General features: G+C 37.6%; 1 protein-coding gene across 1 annotated transcript in view; it reads left to right on the top strand.

Annotated features, from left to right (window-relative positions):
* Positions 1-13757: 13757 nt before the first annotated feature.
* LOC118331917 (V-set and immunoglobulin domain-containing protein 1-like) overlaps positions 13758-17287 on the top strand; it is a 5466-nt gene continuing 1936 nt past the window's right edge. The window contains exons 1-3 of the mRNA XM_035667015.1: positions 13758-13854; positions 14003-14163; positions 15118-15325. Of these exons, the coding sequence (XP_035522908.1) occupies positions 13812-13854; positions 14003-14163; positions 15118-15325 (412 nt within the window). The 5' untranslated portion in view covers positions 13758-13811. The remainder of the gene's footprint in view (positions 13855-14002; positions 14164-15117; positions 15326-17287) is intronic.

The following is a 17287-nucleotide window of genomic DNA, read 5'->3' as shown; positions in this document are numbered from 1 at the left end:
GATCCAAGTTTAGTATTTCTGTTTGTTTAAATTTTATGCATCATCGTCATCATACTGTAGAAGCAAAAGAAAGAAGAAGAAAAAAGATCACCTTCAAATATCCAGTAATCCATAAAAGTTTTATGTTTCTGTCTGCAGCTGAACAATCTGTTGTTTGTCTTTCAGTCAACTGTGAGGTCCAAAGGATTACATGACCAAAACATAGTGATAACTCCTAAATGTGAAGAAAGTAAATTTGTTGTTATTTATGAGAAAAGTGACAATGAGTCAACAAGTGCCAGAATAAACTAAAGTAGCAGTGAATATTGTGAGAAAATAGCCTCTTGGTTAAAATGTTTAACTCCAAGCTCTGAAGCAGGTTCTATTGTGTTATATAGAGAATAAATATTCAGTATTATACTCTAGTTAAGGGTAATGGCTGAAAGGGTGGCATATGTTATAATGCACAAATACAGAGTTCTTCAAAATCAGCAAACAGAAGTGAGTTGAGACTGAAATTCAAAATTGTTTCAACGTGCAGGCTGGCCTCGCCTACATTCACCCACAATGCACCTCAGTCTGCGACAATCCTGTCAGAACAGTAGGGTTTGTTAATGCTAGTAGCGGCTAATGTAATCTTGAGCCGCAAGCCTCAAACAGAGGTGAGGAGCAGGCTACAGAGGTCTGGCAAGCTCACTTTTTTCAACTCCACACCCCCAGATTTTTTTGTTTCATTTTTTAACTTGTAGTCTTCTGCCCTAACAGACGCTGACTCAAGTGACATCACATGAGGCTATTTATCAACTTTTTTCACATATGCAGTAGCTCTCCTCAAGCTGTAAACAGACTTTGATGTGTAAAATCTGTGGAGTTCCCCTTTAATGCATAAGATACATCCCTTAGACATGCACACTGCATTTCTAACTTATAAAACTGTTCTCTTTTGAGATGTCAGATGTGGACAGAGGCGTCTGAGTGAGGGGTATTCAGCACTTCTGAGGCGGTGATTACCAATGTTCACATTCATGTTTCAGGAAGTCTTGTCCTAGGAATTTTTGAACAAATAAAAATAAAGGAAGGTGGTAATAGTTAGGGTATAATGAATGCAAGTTTATTTAAATAATACACTTTACTGAGTTTTTTTTTTTGCATCATTTCATCTCAGTCTGCACACTAACAGCTTGTCAAACTGTTAAAAGACAACATGATGGATCTCTGCTGAGACTTGAGTTAGACTGTGAGACCAGAGGATACAATTTGTTCCACATATTGTTTGTAAAAACTATAGGCAACCATAAGTGTTATTTTAACTAACTCAATTGAAACATGTTTGACCAGAAAGAAGCCTAATCCATCTACTCTTACATTTTGTAACGCAAACTAACACAAGTATCAAATTCTCATTCAGGTTGGATTATTCCCAGAAATGAATACAAACATGCCTATTCAGGTATAAATTTTTTTGAGATAGTTGATACATATCTTTAATGAACTCCAAACACTACAGATGAGGAACATTTGCAGCCCTTGCATGCTCGTAGTAAATACCACTCATTTCACTCAGAACGTGCATTACCTGCTTTCTGGACATGAAATCAGCACATTCATCCCAAAAGCTGTGAGGATCTTCTGTTCTATGCTTTTACTTTAGGATATTTGCTTATACAAGAGAGAAAATAGATTTCTTTTGACACATATGTTCAAGGAGTAGAGGAGGAGAAAAAAAAGTGTTGAACTGATTTCAATGTGAATTTTCTTGCCTCTAGTGTATATGTGTAATTACATGTGAATTGTACTGTAAATATGATATCTTTCACTTAATAGTTCTTAATGCATGAACAAAAACATGGCAGTTCGTAATACCAGCTAGCCTCACTGCTAATGGCATGGACAGCTTCTCTAGCATTGGCATACTTCTGCAAACGAAACCTAAAAAATGAAACACAAGAAATACATGGTGTGAACAAAATAATGGAGAAATCAATGCAAAGTCCTCTCACAGTGAAGGAGTTTCTGGTGGCTCTGAGCTTGTATTGGTTCACCTGTTCCCTTAAGAACAAGGCTAATGCTAATGCTGTTGAAGATTCCTGGAAATTACAGTATGCCTTGGTTCACTTTTTGCAAATGGGATGGCACCTTTTATGAAATTCTGTAGTCGGGCTTTCCCATTGAACATATCTGATCCTAGGATTTGCAGGAGATTTCTGCACAGTATAGCTGCAGCGTTTACCTCAGCCATCGTCCATGAATCTGCTAAAAAAATGAAGGGCATGATCGGCTTGCTGGCTTATAGAGGCTAGAGGAGCAGGATAGCCTTAAGAAGGCGAGTGGGATGTTCTTTCCTGTTCCTCAATAAGACAGTCATGTGTGCCCTTGAGCAAGGTACTTAGCCAATTGCCCAAGTGCAGCTGCTCACTTGCTAACAATAGAAGTCTATGTCTGTGCAGGCTAGCTCCCAGAAGTAAATATGTTTAGCTATGTTGAGGGTATTGATATAAAATTGTCCCCTGGATATATTTAAAGATAAACAACAGTTCCACAAATGTCCCTTGGTTCAGTGTAAGTAAATTACAGCCAGTATTGTTGTATGATTAAACTGTTTCAGTCAGTGCCATAGTTACCAGCTGGGATCTAGTATGATAAGGGTTATGAATCATATTTTTTTTGTTGTTGACTCCAGTCTTGTTTCATCTGGGATTACACCACTCCCCTCTCCCAAAAAAAAAAAAAAAAAAGATATGCATGACGGGCTGAACCTGTGGACACAAAACTGCTCTGGGAGTTATGAATAGCACTGAAGCTGACCACAACCATGCAACAGCAGAACAAGGCTAACAGACTCCTCACTGTTGGAAGAACTTTTGCTGGTGCATTCATTATTTTGTATGTACCTTGTAGGTTTTGTTTTGCATGACCTAAGTTTTGAAAGGTTTTATTTTCATATATTTTTACTCCACACCATCTGATTCATCTCCACAGCCAGGAAAAGAAAGATCCAGTGTTTACATGCTCAAATTGCACTTGTTTTACAGCCAACTCTATAAATCTTGTGAAGCAAACTGTTCGTAAAAACTGGAGGAAAAATGTAAACATAGAAAGTACATCGTGTGATATGTACTTCTATACAATGTATTTACTGTAAATCACGCAATTTGGAATAAATGCACCAAGTGCATGCTGTAGTTTTATCAGGTTCAGCATAAGCATTGACATCAATCGCCCTTCAACTACAAAGGATGTAAAGGATGCTCACCAGTAGCATCTGAACGTAAGCCATGTGATTGCACACTGAGTGGGTTTTCCCTGTATTTTCTCTTTAATAAGTTGCCTCTGGTTATGGTCTGTTGTCGATTACTGTATGATGATACTTGCAAGAAGCTGTGCTGATTCCCAGTTACACATCAGTATACCTCCCTCTTTGAAGGAGCATCACAGAGAGACTGTCTCATGTTTAACCAGTAGGTAAGAAAGATTTTCCAACACTTTATAAAGATTGGCAACTAAACGAAAGAAACCCACAAGACCAACAACTCATTTATTTTTCAGTATGAATTAGTAAATGATTTTATTCATTTCTGTGTTCATTTCTGATTTATTGTATTTGTTGCATTTGTTATGGATTGTTATTCTTACTGTTGTTGTTGTTTTATCATAAGAAGGAAATGTAATTCATCTGATATACTGGCACTGGAAGAAAAATGCATTTGGTTTTTGTACTGTAATTGTTTTGTTCACATTGGGCGCTTATTTGATTCAGTTGTTTAATAAGGTGTTTGATTTCATTTGGAGTATCAGTACTCATGGAATCAACATTTGTGTAGTATGAAGTTGTATTTTTTTTGTCAGTGCAAATTAATGTTATAGTGTCAATCAGCTTTTTTAGGTGTTTGAACAAAATGTGTTTTTTACAAATACAAGGTGTTCAAGTATGTGGTATAAAAAGGGTTATCATTCAAACAACAGACTTTTTACAAATAAAGGCTTATACAGTAAAGAAAGCTAATGTCTTTTCATTTGCCCTTTGAGGACTAATATAGCGCATTGTTTCATTTGACCTTTTACTAATTTATTTTCAGATATTAGTCCCCAAAAGGTAAATAGCATACAATTTTGCAAAATAAGTGGATAAAATCAGGTATTTACCATTGCTGTTGCAGGTTGTTGTCAGAGCTCTCACCTCTTAGTTGGTGTCTTGCTTTTGATAAGGACTGTTGGATGTGACAACAGTCCAAAAACAAAATTTAAAAAAACACAAGAGTATCTTCTTTTAATTTGATTACAAAACATTGCGCGTTTATGAGAATATACCTTCTTTCATACCCTATTTCCTGAATAAAGATGCAAAGTGACTCCTGCTGACAAGTGTTATATTTGCCCCTTTTTCAAGTCAGGAACTATTAAATAGTGTTTTTTTTTTTTTTTTTTTTTTACATTGTTGGCAAATATAACATGATTGAAAGAGGTATACTGTAGTGCAGGTTGGATTAAGTAAATTTGTGGCCGGTCCGGGGCAGTTTGAGTTGTGCATCTACAAAGCTCTAGATAATTAATTAAGGACAAATGCAGTTAAAAACTCTTTGCTGAGACTGTTTGTCCTCTGGTCGAGGACACAGCGCTATATATGGTAGCACATTTGGATTTTTATTTTTTTCCTATTTGGATCCACTCTGGGCTTGAACTACAGCAAATGTTTTGGGGGTGAAGGTGAAGAGAACGGCCTCCAAATGTGACTGCACCCGGAGCACAGAGAACAGTAATGATCCAGTGAGACATCTGAAATATTATGTTCCCTGTATGCCTCTGAGCATTAGGAAACAATGTATTGCTGTCCAAACCAGCTCATTGATTTTATAGATTCACAGCAGAGGTGGTTTGGGGGCCTTTCAGTGCAACCTCTGCCCCCCACTTTTGAGTTCCTGGTGAAGCAACAACCTAATTAAAAGCACAATCTGTGGTTTAAAAAAAATCTTTTCATGAAATCTTATCTTTCATGTACTCTCCTGTACTGAATATGGATTATATATGCATGGTGGGGCCTTTACGCAGAGTTTCGTTCACCCCAAGTCTGTGTGGGTGCTCCTGTTTCCTCCCACAGTCTAAAGACANNACTCTAAATTGCCTGTTGTGTGAATGTGTCAGCAGCCCTTAACAGGAAGAGGAGTTGTTGAAATGGTTGAATGCTTTGACTTTATATGACAAATTCAACGTATACTAGAGCGTGTTGTTAATCGTGCATTGATGGCTTTAAACAGTCATCAGTCTCAGCCTTCATTAATGATTTTTGAGCAGTGACATCCCCAGACACTAATACTTCAGTGTCATCAGGAGCAGGACCTGGAGCCTTGTGTGTAAATGGTATACATGCATACAAATGACACATACACAACATTTAGGATTTACAGCATGAAAAGAAAAGAGGACGTGAGAGTACATTCTACACATTATGAGAATGCAGATTTGGGAAAGGAATCAGGATCATAATTTACCTCTGTTATTACAGTACAAAGTTCAAATTAGTTCTCTAATAGCCACTTAGAATGTGGAAATATTACTTCACGACACAATCCAAGGCATGAGAGATACAACTGAATATATATTACCTAGCCTGTTGCCCTACAAATCACAAATCACAAAAATGTATTTAAAAGTAGTTAAAATTCCGATTGATTCAATACAATTGTTTTAGAACTAGAGCTCTGCTTTGAGGTAAATGCTAACAACAGCACAGTACTCTCAATGACAATGCTGACATGCTGATGTTTAGGTTCACCATCTTGGTTTAGCTTGTTAGCAAGCTAATATTTTCTAATCCAACTAAACACAAAGTACAACTGAGGCTGATGGGAATGGCTTTAGCATTGCAGATATTACTTTTATTGCAGAAACTGAAGTTTTGATGATCACCAAAACCACCGGAGTACATCTTCTGGGAACGGTGAATGTCTGTACAAAATGTTGCACCAATCCATCAAGTAGATACTGAGATATCTAACAGGATAAGTGAAACTTTTACCTGCTAATGGCGGTGAAGGAAAAGCCAGAAGATTCATCGTCTGGGCACTGTAAATGTCTGTACAAACTTTCAAGGCTATCCATTGAATAGTTCTTGAGTCATTGTTTATGTTCTCACATCAGTAAATATATTGGAATTAATTACATTTCAGCAATTTGAAATTAGATTTTTCTACTCGCTTTTTTGATTTTGCTGGTATTGTTTCACATGTTTTTGTGTAATGAAATATCAGCATTTTTAACAAGACAATCAGAGCTGCTCTTCAGTGTGATGTCACACTGACAGAGAAAATTGATAATCTGAGGCAGACATTTTGACTTTCATAGTAGGAAATGCACAAGTATTACTAAAAATAATAATGATGGCTGTTCTGTTCAAGTGTCCTAGTAAGCCATGACAGCGTGACAGTGAGCCAGCACGCATAATACAATGACCCTGAAACTGAAGCAGCTAAATGGAATCCAGCCATCATTATTTTCTTATTTATATGTCCTACTGTGACATGTCCCAATGTCTTGTGGGAAAAAGGCCTATTGAAGCCTCATGAATGGTTCTGCCTGTTTTATTTAACGTAAACAAGGAATGGACACCAAACGTTTGATGCAAATGAAAAAAAGAAAAGATGTATTAGGTGGAATTCCCAGACAGCACTACTTTCAAGTTTGATTTAACTCAAAATACCAAATAAAATTGTTGCTATAGATAACTTTCATTTGTAGAATTTTGTTTTTGTCTTGTGCCAGATCAAACGCGAATGAATCTAAATTGCAAAATATCAAAAAGGGGGTTTAACAAGCTTTCGAAGATAAGCTCATTTACAAACACAATGATTTACACATTTTTTACACTAAAATTCTCATATTTATGTTTCTGGTTTGCCTTGGTAGAAAACATATATATATATATTTTTTGTTATGCTACCAATTTTGATAGAAGCTGTAGCCCTAACCTCAAACATGCAAAACAGCCACCTAGCAATCATTAAAATAATAGCTACGGCCTACTTCTTGTTTTTACCCATTTCCCCCTTTTTTCTGCTCCATATGAGTTCTTTTTTGAGACATAGCTGTTTTACTATAAATAATGCATAGGGGCAAGAAAAGGCATGCAGCAGCATAGTTAAAGAATCATTCTTTAAGTTTCCAATATACAGTACATTGTATGCACCAATGTACTTCACACAATCCCAACACCTAAGATGTTTTTCCACAGATTTTTATTTTTTTAACAATGTATTATCCAGATTGATACATCATTTACTCAGACCCATGGTGTTTTAAGAATTCTTTAAAAAATATATATATGTAGATAGTTGAAATTCGGATACTTAAAGGACCAGTGTGTAGGATTCAGTGGTATCTAGCGGTGAAGTTTGAAATGAAAGCCATTTGAATACAGCTCAGACTTCTAAGCAAATTGGAGAATCTATGGTGGCCGGCGAAACTTGCAAAAAATGTGAAAGGCTCTATCTAGAGCCAGGGTTTGGTTGGCTGGGCTACTGTAGTACCATGGCGGTTCAACATGATAGACTCTGTGGAAGAAGACCCGCTTCCTCTGTAGATAAAACAATTCTTATTTTCAGGTGATTATACACTCAAAACATACCTATGAAGATTATATATTTCTATATTTCTAAATGTAACACCTTTAAATCTCCTACAAGGGACTTTTGATGTTTTGTTGATTCTTTCGGACACCGTTTTTGTCCACAGGGGCCGAAAGTGGACAGTGGAATCTGACCAGGTGGCAGGCATTAAGATTAACTATATAGAAATAACCAATCTTCTTGCTGATATCTCTCATGTGCTTATGAAGGTCATATAGAGGCCTCAGTATTAAAGTGAGACTGTTTCATAAGCAGTTAAAAACTCCTCATAGCTGGTTTAACAAAATAAATGGTAATTTGTGACAAATATCTTGTCATGTGGAAAGGAAACAATAGCACATTTAGTGAAGTAAGATGGATAACACTGGATGGTTTTATTTAAAGAACTATACAATAGCTCTGTAGGTTGTTATTCAACAATCTCCATTGTCAAAAAATTGAGGAGCAAGTACAATTATTCTTTGGAGAGCTCTGTTATTACCAGAATCAACATATATTAACAAGATGTCAAATATTGATTCCAAGGAATGACAAATGCCTAATAGATAACCAGGGAACCTTCAGGGGATAGAATCAATGGCACTAATGTATGTGCAGATCATTAAAAGTTGTGGTAAAGCAGCTGGTTTGGAATATGAGTTTACTGCAAAACATCACCAATAGAGACACAGTAACAGAGCTGTAGTTTAATCATCTGGAACACACACTGCAATGCATCTGCATAGATCGTGTATCATTAAAACAGATACTAGCAGAAAGTTAGCAGATGAACTAGACTGACTTCTATTTACCGTAAGTGTCTGTGCTTATGTCATCCACAGATGCTTTTTTTAATTATTATGTTTAAAACCACTCTACAATCTAGCCCCACATGGATGCAGTATCTTTGTGTCCGTCGTTATGCCCAGAAGTGTGCTGAACTTTCACAGGGCATATCTGTTTGAATCATTGCTGTGTTTAAGCACATTGTGTTTAATCTCTTTTGTTTTTGTTGCCGTGTGTGTGTCATCCCCTTCTCTAGTAACTGTGACCTGTGTAGTGATCCTCTCCTGGCATGTCAGCCTTCAGATACAAGGCAGATTTAATGCACAGGTTTGTCTCACCTAATTGATTTCTTTTAATTTACTCTCAGTCGCCACTACCAAGCACTTCGACAGTTGATTACGCTGCTGAGAGAGTTCACCTTGAGAGGAGCTGAGGTATATAAATAATATGTCCAACATGCAAGGATGAGTCGAGATCAACCATTAAATCAAAATCAAATTAAACCCGCTCACCACAAAGTACTCTAAGCAGCCTTTGGCAAACAACAATAAGACAAGAATATGTACAAATACTACTGCTTCATGTCAACACTTATGTTTATTGTGGATAAAATATAAAACGTACAGCTTCGGCAGGTTTGTTGGTACTGAATTTGCCTGTATTTTCATTTTTCTTTCCATGTACTGGCTTTTTCTGCACTGGAGTGCATGGCTCTGTTGAGAAGATGGATACAGAGCCAGTGAAGTAGCTCAGCAAAATGTGCCTGCCTTCCATTTCTGTGTTCTATTGTCAGCACTCCATATAAAAACATAAAATATTGAAACGGTCCATTAACATGGGTCAGAAATTGATGGCTGTTCCTCTGTGGGGGAAAAAAAACCCGAAAGTGGTCAAAAAGCATGCTTTGGCTTTGTAGCTTAGAATGCTTGCTTGTGCTTTCTGACACGTACGTGTTTTTAATAATCTGTCTTTACAGATTCTAACCAATGCATTACAGTTGACCTGCAGCATTTATGGGATATTTCAAATATTGAAATACGGGACTGATTTTAAGTACTACTAGTATGACCATAGCAATCATGACTGTAACACAAAAACCTCAGCATTATTGATGTTTTTTATTATTGTGAATGAACCCATATAAGTGGAACACTGATGAAATGCTTTGTAGGACTTTACATATACATTAAATATTATATTCATAGGCATGTTTTCTTTACAGTGTATAATCACCAGAATGTAGTTTCTGTGTTTTGTTACCTTAGAATGAGCTGTTTTTATGTGCAGATGCCAAGGGTCGGCATGCATGAGTCCACTATGTTGACCTACCATGTTTCTACAATAGAAGGGACAAACCAAACACTGGCTCTTGATTGGCACATTCACTTTTTTGGGAGGGTGAAGTGACGGAGTTGCGATCTGCAACTACACCACTGCTGATGCCATTCAATTTTACACACTGGACCTTTAACAAACATACATCACTGTAGACTTTACAACACAGCGGTGCTACTGATTCAGGGAGAAGATAAACAGTTTCCAGGGGATTTACTGTAACTGATTTCTTCTTGGATCGGCTGGACAGATAATGTCCACTAAAATCATCAATTATTCAGCCAACAAACAGTTAAACCTGTTTTTGGTTTGCCCCAAACAAGAATTCTTAAAGCATCTTTGACATGGTAAAATGTCAAGCATGCTTCCTCCTCCTCCTGTGAAGCAGTGTGTCCATCCATTTTCCTTTTACAGGATGTTCATCCGTGTTGCCATGGAGTTCTTGTTTGCGGGTTGAAAAGAGAGTGAAGAGATGAAGAAGAGTGGAAACATAATGTGTCTAATAAAATATTAAGACACATCTCTTTGTGACCACGGCTAAACCACTAAACCCAACCCCCCGGGGGCATCATTTAGAAAATCTTAGGGTATGGCAAGAAGGCAGAAAGGGTGGTGGTGGTGGAGTGGTTAAAGGTGAGATTATAGTTACATATATGTGCCAGAGAAAGTGTAAACACTGCATATTGTATGATGAATGTAACTACACATGCCATCTGTGTCAAAGTCTTTGGGTTTGCATTAGGTCATGAATATTAATCAGCACATTCATTTTAAGACACTGAAATCTCACTCCAGTATTTCATATTATACATAGAGAGAGCACTGTGAGAATCACTGTAAGACATTAGTTTGGTATGCTGTGTGGAAAACACAAACCTCCTCAAATCTTTCAGTTAAATTTAGCTAAGATCACAAGTCAAACACATAAAATTATACTTTTCTGGCAAATCTCAAAAGCCTGCTTCTCAATTTATTTTGGCATTTTCCCTGGATGGAAGTTAGTCACTAAAGGACAGATTTTAGATGATCAAAAATGCCATTAGACAACGTGGATATGGGAACATAATGTGTTGTAGGGGAGCATAATTCTCTATGCCAATAAGGGTCAACTGTTTGCTTGCTCCTTTTTCACTGCCAGCACTTTATGAAAGTTATTGCATAAATTTAATACTGACGGGCTGTCAATTAAACTTAAAAGTCGTTATAGGTCACCTTCTCCAATAACAGTCTGTGTTTCAGCGATGACAAGTATAAGAAGATGTTGCCTCTGACTGCATGTCCCACTTTTTGTTGTTGTTGTTTTTGGGTTTATTTGCACAATTGTGTCAATCTTTGTAAAAGTTGTAATAGCATGTTTGCATTGTGAGACCATAGGTCAGTGTCACTGTGTTTGGCTTTTAGTGCCATAAAGAAAAAAAAGGCAATGCAAAGGAGAGCTTTTCTTCTGTGCAAGTCAGATGATGTTTGTGCTATGAGTGGTTGCTTGGGTCATGTAGGAACAATAAGTGAAGTCATGCTAAATGTCTGGCCTATATGTATTTTTTTCTTCTGTGACGGTCGAGAGCAGGAGAGGAGGGTGAGGAGGAGGAGTGAGGCCAGAGTGTGGCGCTCTTGGCTCTGTTGCCAACGGCTGCCTGGTGCTCCCTGCACCCTTCAGCACACACACATGTTTACACAAACACAGACACATACACAGAAACACTCTACATCTAACAGCCTGGCCTGTCATCTGCTGGCCATCTTTTGAACTGCATCCCTGCCCTCCTTAACAACAACAGCAGCATCTCAACCATACCATGATGCTACCAAATAAAGTAAATAAATACACTACTACAATAATCAATTAAAAAAAATACTCGATTACATGCTGTTGTTGTAACGTAAAAGCTATCCTCAGACAGGTCTGTCATAAAGGAAAAGAAAACACCACACCTCAAATGTGTACTCGCTCTTTCTGAGCCAAAGCTCTGACTCACACCTCCTCGCAGTCTGCTGACAGGGAAACACTGGTTGTCGTGGGTGGATGAATAAGTCTGTGTGGAGGTATTACACTGAAACCTGTTGGAGGTTTGAGTAGGCCACAGTTCCAGGCCCAGAAAACGGCCCTCCGCTAACATTTAAAGTAGTAACTGAGGAGTCAGTAATGTGAGCGTATTTAAGAAGACGTGTAGTATTTAGGAGGGGAATCAATCAGACAATGTCTACAATCTACTGTAAAACTTAAAATTCAAAGCAACCCTTTCAGCCATGCTAGCGACACGGCTGTCCGGATGGTTCTGTATTGGTCGGTATGTCACACCAGGCTGTACTAAGTCAACAAGTCTTCGATCTACATCTACATTGCCAGGAACTTTTGCACACGATACCCAGAGGATCAATCTCAATGACTCTAGTAATCCCCTGACTTTTCTTCGAGCACCACCAGCAAGTCAAAGTTTCATGCTAATTGGCAAATATTAGCATGCTACTATGCTAATCTAAGATGCTGAACATGGTAAACATTACAATTGGTAAACATCAGCATGTTAGCATTGTCACTCTGAACATGCTAGCATGTTGCCAGTAGCAGTTAGCTCAAAGCACCGTGTTGTTTACTGTCCCAAATACACAGATTTTTGGGGATGATCATTTTCTATTTTGGTATAATTGTGTAATGTGAGCAGTTTATACACCACTAATGGGGAAAAAATAAAACAGAAAATGGCAAAAAAAAAAGTGGCTGATCTTTGCAAAGACATCACACTCATTCCCAGAAAGTACACTTTTTTTTTTTACACACATTTTATTTTAAAGATTTTATAAACACATTTTTTTAAATCTTCTTTTTTTATCTGATATATCTGATATAAAATGCCCATAACAATGCAGCATTTATTATATATTCTTGATATTATTAACACCTTTGCAGTAATCACCATTTCCCAAATGGAACCCAATGTTTGCATTATTTATGATTTGATTCATTGCTCTTTGTTTTCCAACAATATGGAATCAGAACAAAATGCAACATTCATTCATCTCCCTCTTATGGCTTATTTACTCACGCTGGCAACTTAACTCTTCAGAAATGTTCCTCAGACTTGGATTCTGATGAGGTGGTCATGAGTCATGCTGTTGATTTCATTTATTTAAAGACTGGACCTTGTTGTGGCACCGTACAGTTCTGCCTAAGCCACCAGCACATGTTGTTCTGTTCAGACAAAAGTCTTGAGACACTGAGATCGTCTCACTCTCCAACCTATCACGTAAGTGTCTTCTGGATAATGAGCTCTACATGCACTGCCTCCCTCCTTCACCCCTCCATTCACCCCTGATCAACATTTTTCACATTGTTAATCACTTATGTCAGCTTCTGGTAATTATAGACAATTAATCATGTGTGATTCACTGTCCCTCTCTCCGCCAGCATTGTGCTCTACACTGTGTGAGTGAAAATGACAAAGGTGAAACTTGCCTTTATTAAATACGCAGCACCAGGGAGTGAACTCCCCAGTGATAAGCGGCATGTTGCAGTGCTTTGGCTTACACTTCCTTGGGGCAAGCGATAAAGGCCAGGTGGAGATTAAATTACATTAATTCCTTCGCCAGAAGCCCTGACCCAGAATGACTTACAAGACAAGGAGGATGGAGTGATGAGCTGTAGTGAAACTACTGCCAAAGTATTGAAAAATGAATTAACCATCAGTGTCACAACACACTTTGATCCTAACCTGCCATATAAAGTCAAGAATCTCAAACACAATAGGCTGCAGTGGCTGTTACTTAAATTAAAATGCACACTGTACTTATTTATTTCATACATGTGTGAACAGTTGAGTTCGTTCACACACACACACACACACACACACACAAACAAACACACTCACAGTTATTAACGGTTAAATCAGTTTGTTTTTAAAAAACTACACACCCAGTCTGGCAAACATGGATATGCAAACATTGTGTTATCAACATGTGCAGTATCAGTCATTCCATTACCAAGCATAATGTAACCTTGCCTATGATACTGTAAGGTTTTTGTCCTCATTTCCAGTGCTGCTTGCAGGAGTCAGTGTTGGAGGAGACTTTGGAAAGTTTGGTTCTTAAGAAGCTCTGTGATTGTACTCTGTGAAGATGTGCTCCACGCTGCGCTTGTTGGTGCTTATAAGCATAATTGGTAACTACATTTCTACTTCTTCTTCTTGTAATTCAGTGTTTGGATTTTTTTTTAATATGTTGGTCTGAGTTACACAGTGCTTTTAGTAAAAAAAAATTTGGTTTTGTATTTAACTTACTTGAAACCTGATAAACTTGTTGTTTTGTAGGTTGTGTCGAACTGATCACAGTCAGCACTCCACAGAAATATGTCAATGTTACACTGGGTGGAAGTGTCCAACTCCAGTGTATGTTTGAGACTTCTCAGCCGACCACTGGTCTCACCATCCAGTGGGACCTTTATTCAAAGTACTCCGTGACGCCACAGCAGGTAGACACACACACTGCGGCTCAGACCAGAGCTTTGCACCAAATGAGGCACTTTTAATGTTCTTAAGCATCCCTAAAATGTGTAATATTACCAACTGGGGTGGAAGGATGTTCTATATTGTAACATCAGGCGTAGTGACTGTGGTGACTGTGGTTGGTAAAAAATTTGAAAGATGTGAATATTCCTTTGAGTGGTATTGTAAAAGCATAACGTGTTTCTTTCAAGTTTGCAAATGCAGGACAAAGTTACTGTTCTTTACAAAAACAAGGCATGTTTAACTTCATTATTGAAATGCAACACCAGTTGGATTCACACTGGGTGGAATGTATGAAAGAACTCAACATTTCAAAAGATATTCAAAGTTGCTTGTGTATGAAATTACACATAGAAAAGTCAATGCAGTCATTACAAAGCTTAGACATTCATCAAAAACACACGCAGGTTCGCTCCTGTTTTTGCCGCCTAACTGTTAGGGGACACACCTCGCAGAGTCAACAAAGCCTGTGATTGAGGAATCAGATAAAAGCAGATTTAATAAGAAACAGTATTCTGAATGCCTGGGTAACGATTATGATTATTAAAAAAGAGTTTTAAATGAATTTAACTGGACGACTAATGTTTAATTAACTGCCACAGGCAATCAAGTTACTTTTTGAATAAACTGGTACCATTCGCTGGATGTAATTACACCGAAAGTCATTCATTTAGGCCCTGGGGACCTGTTTTTTTTTTTTTCAATTTAACATGTACTAAGTCAAGGACATACTGTTTGTACTACTATGTTTTCGTACAGTTTCTTTTTTACAAGTGACGAATCTGCTTTCTGGAAATGGTCAAAGAAAATGCCTTTAAAGATGTATACATGGTAGAAAACAGTATAAAATGTTTTTGAGGTAACATCGTACTCTGAATGAATTTCGTCGGATAATTTAACTTGTTGCAACTTGCTTCCAGGTGTATTATTATCAATCAGGAAAGGACGTCATTACAAAAGCTTACGAAGACAGACTTCAGGCTCCTTCTTCACCCGCCACGACCAAAAACGCCTCAATAATAATAAGCAACATGCAGTCATCAGATGCCGGAGTCTACACTTGTGAGATTCATAACATTCCTGATGTGTATGGAAAGTCTCAGGCCAGTATCATCGTGAATGTTCTTGGTAAGTTTTTATTAATGGAGGATGTAAAGTAATGGTTAGTTACTTTGAAAAGCAAGAGGTTATTCACCCATTGGTCGTTACATCAAGTAGAAATAAATGTATTCAACTAAATAAGTGAAAGAGTAAAAAAGTATATTATTTTTATGCTAATCAATAATGATCTGTACACATCCAGTCTTGAGAAGCAGTCTAATCGGGCAAAATACACTTTGTGAGTGTACAATGGGTGTGTAATGGAGTTCATACTACTGGACCACACCCATTAGCAGTATCGGAGTAGTTGATTATTTCTGTGTGAGCACGATGCTCTGATGTTGGTTTAAAACTAGCCTTCACAACTGGTCCTTGGTGGAGTCTGACAGCACGAGGTGCTGTTTCTGTGTGAAACAGATCTAATCTCAACCTCGTGTTGGTGCTTAGGCCATTATTTTCCCGCTCGTAAGGGTGTGGCTACCTGAAAAGGGAGAGCCAAAGTACACTGTTCGCCTCTTGGAAGTTTCTGGTCTCAGAGTTTTGTTCCCATAATAATCATTCTGCTTTCCTCACTTGTCTTTTCTCTGAATATTTTTCCTGTGAAAGTAGGACTGCATTAGTCAGGTCTCAGTGAGCTACTCTTTCAGTTTCAGTTTTCAGAGTATTCTTAATATGAAATCCTACATAGAACTGCAACCAAAGCAAGAGTAATTTGATTTCAATGAGATAATTCAGTGCTCTTTCCTATCTGAGACTACTGTATTTGTAATGAGTGTTAGCATTAACACATCTATTAAAATAGTGCCCCTAGATAGTGTGATTAGGGAATCACATTCAGTTTGAATCCTCTCATTCACCGAGTTACCAGGGACAACCTTGCAGGCCTCAGTAGTTTCCATGGTTACTGCAGCAGTCTCCTCATTGTCAGTGTTGGAAATTAGAGTAGGACTGTGACAGCATCCTTGTACTGCATGCAGAATATATATCAGCATCTGCTGCATACTAAGCACACGCCTTGTATTTCATAACCTCAGCCTTTATGAAAATGTTTGCAGGACAGTTTCTACATGCTGAATGTGATGCATGCTTAAGTGCTGCATGAATATGTATGGCTGTTCTCATGCTGATTATCATGGGATCAAAGATGATTCAACATCGTTACATATAATTATAATAATATTTGAGTGAGCAGTCTATCATAAATAACAAATAAGCCTTACCTCTATTGTGAAAACACAATATAATTAAGAATAGTTAGTTATGTCCAATCAATATACTGAAAACCCCAATGATTACTAGGTATAAAATATACAGTAAGGACGCGATCACAACTAGGGAGCAGAGTTGTAAGGCCACTCCCAACACACTTCCTGCCTCATGATGACTAATGTGACGCCCAGATTAACAATAAACAAAGGATTGACCATTTTAACAAACTCAAACCTGTGAAGTGTCTTCAATGCAAGACACATAGACACATACATACATCTTTTCTCTCTGATGTGACTTTCATGACCTCTTTTGAATAAGTAAAGTACTGTCAGTATTAAGATAATAATAATATCCTATTACAGCAACATAGAGCATAAAGTGCAGCTCCTATTGTCAATCAATAATTCTTCAGCTGTGATTACAGACTCATCCTGGCATGGCAGAAAGTGTTGATGAGTTGGGTTGGCAGCACAAAAGCCCAACATGTGTGCTGTCTAAAAGGTTGGCTGTGATAGAGATACTGTGCTGTGCAAATAAACATAAATAATGATCAGCTGGCAGTATAAACAACAACATTGATTTAGTCTTTGACCAATCAAATTGTTCAGTAGAATCTGTTGAATTGTAATCAATATACAGGATAACATAAGCAAATCTTGAGTATAGACTATTGTATGCTATGTTATACTTACATTTCATAGCAAATATTGTACTTTTTACTCCACAAGATTTAGCTTACAGATATAGTTTCTTTTCAGATAAAGACATTACATATAA

The sequence above is a fragment of the Morone saxatilis genome, unplaced genomic scaffold, assembly GCF_004916995.1.
Source record: "Morone saxatilis isolate NCDOM2014 unplaced genomic scaffold, NCSU_SB_2.0 Contig20, whole genome shotgun sequence".
NCBI classification, from domain to species: Eukaryota; Metazoa; Chordata; class Actinopteri; family Moronidae; genus Morone; species Morone saxatilis.
Note: the sequence above shows the minus strand (reverse complement) of the source record. Positions and strands in the feature narration are given on the sequence as shown.